Here is a 1,343-nt window from a genome sequence, read left to right as displayed (position 1 = left end):
TCCCCCCCCCCCCCCCCCCCCCCCCCCCCCCCCCCCCCCCCCCCCCACACACACACACACACACACACACAGACATGTGGATCACAAAAGCTGCTGGGATGACGCGTCCAAGCTGCTCCGACTCTCTTCATATGCACATATAATTATAACCCCCCTTCCTCTCTCTTTCCCTCCATATCGCCCTGTGCCCCCCCCCCCCCTTCTTCCCACTCAATAGTTGGGAGTGACATCGGCTTGAAAGACAGGGTGACATTGCCCGACACCGGCTCTGAACCCACAGACGAATGCCAACGATAACCATGGAAACACTGCTGGAATATCCCCAGCTCCCGAAACGATAGCAGGGCTCTAAATCTGGGTGCTGAAGAGAGAGAGAGGGGGTGCAAAGAGGGGGTGGGGAGGGGTGTGTGGGGGTGTGTGTGTGTTGGGGGGGGGGGGCTGCATTCGATTTAGATTCAGTAAAACGAAGGAGCTTTAAAGATCGGAGCCCCCGATTGATCGTCTTGTCCCCATTGACAGCTCATTACAGGCCACCTCTTGGTTAAGGGACTGACACCGTTAGTTATGCATGGTACTGGACTGGATTGGACTGGTCTGGGGGGGGGGGGGGGGGGGGGGGTAACAGGTGCTGCTCTCTACGGCAATAAAGCCGGCTGCTCATCCCCGCAAAACCTGCAAGAGGTGAAGAAATATTCTCACACGAGAGGGGAAGACGAAATAGAGAAGTCGGTGCTGCAGCCGAGATCCACGAGGAAGAAGAAAAACCAGAGGAGCCAAATTGTAATAAGAATAGGAGCCTCGCCTTTGTGGGTTATCTAATGAGGCATGGTGCCCGCGCCCCCTCTTCACACCAAAGGAGGAATGCGAGCATGTGGGTCGGGGAGGAATGTTGAACCTCTCGCCATCTTGTTATCACGCTGTAGCTTGTGCGTGAGGGTACCGACTCTGCAAAGTATACAGATTAAATGAAGAGCCGGAAGACTTTGATTTCATGTGTTCTAGCCCCGGATTCAACCCCCCACCCCCCCCCGGGGAGAAAAGAGGTGCGTTCACTGACAGGGACGAGAGAGGGAATGTACCAACGCTGGCACTGGCACGGCTCTCCTGCTTCCCTTTGCCACTCGCACTAATTACAACAATGAACTCTCTCCATCGGTCTCCGCGAAGATGAAACCGTGTGTGTGTGTGTGTGTGTGTGTGTGTGTGTGTGTGTGTGTGTGGTCCATGATCCTGTTGGGCAGATGTGTGACAGATGCCCTTCCTCAGGTCAGCAGACCGAGTTTCAGTTTGTCAATATTGCAAGCACACACACACACACACACACACACACACACACACACACA

At 55.0% G+C, this 1,343-nt stretch overlaps 1 protein-coding gene across 1 annotated transcript in view; it reads right to left on the bottom strand.

Moving 5' to 3' along the window:
• The window catches only part of fgd (faciogenital dysplasia), a 22,103-nt gene extending 21,198 nt beyond the window's left edge, over positions 1-905 (bottom strand). The window contains exon 1 of the mRNA XM_034538084.1: positions 852-905. Coding sequence (XP_034393975.1) covers positions 852-905 — 54 coding nt within the window. The remainder of the gene's footprint in view (positions 1-851) is intronic.
• Between the last annotated feature and the right edge of the window lie 438 nt (positions 906-1,343).

The sequence above is a fragment of the Cyclopterus lumpus genome, chromosome 7 (genome assembly GCF_009769545.1).
Source record: "Cyclopterus lumpus isolate fCycLum1 chromosome 7, fCycLum1.pri, whole genome shotgun sequence".
NCBI classification, from domain to species: domain Eukaryota; kingdom Metazoa; phylum Chordata; class Actinopteri; order Perciformes; family Cyclopteridae; genus Cyclopterus; species Cyclopterus lumpus.
This window is presented reverse-complemented; position numbering and strand designations above follow the sequence as displayed.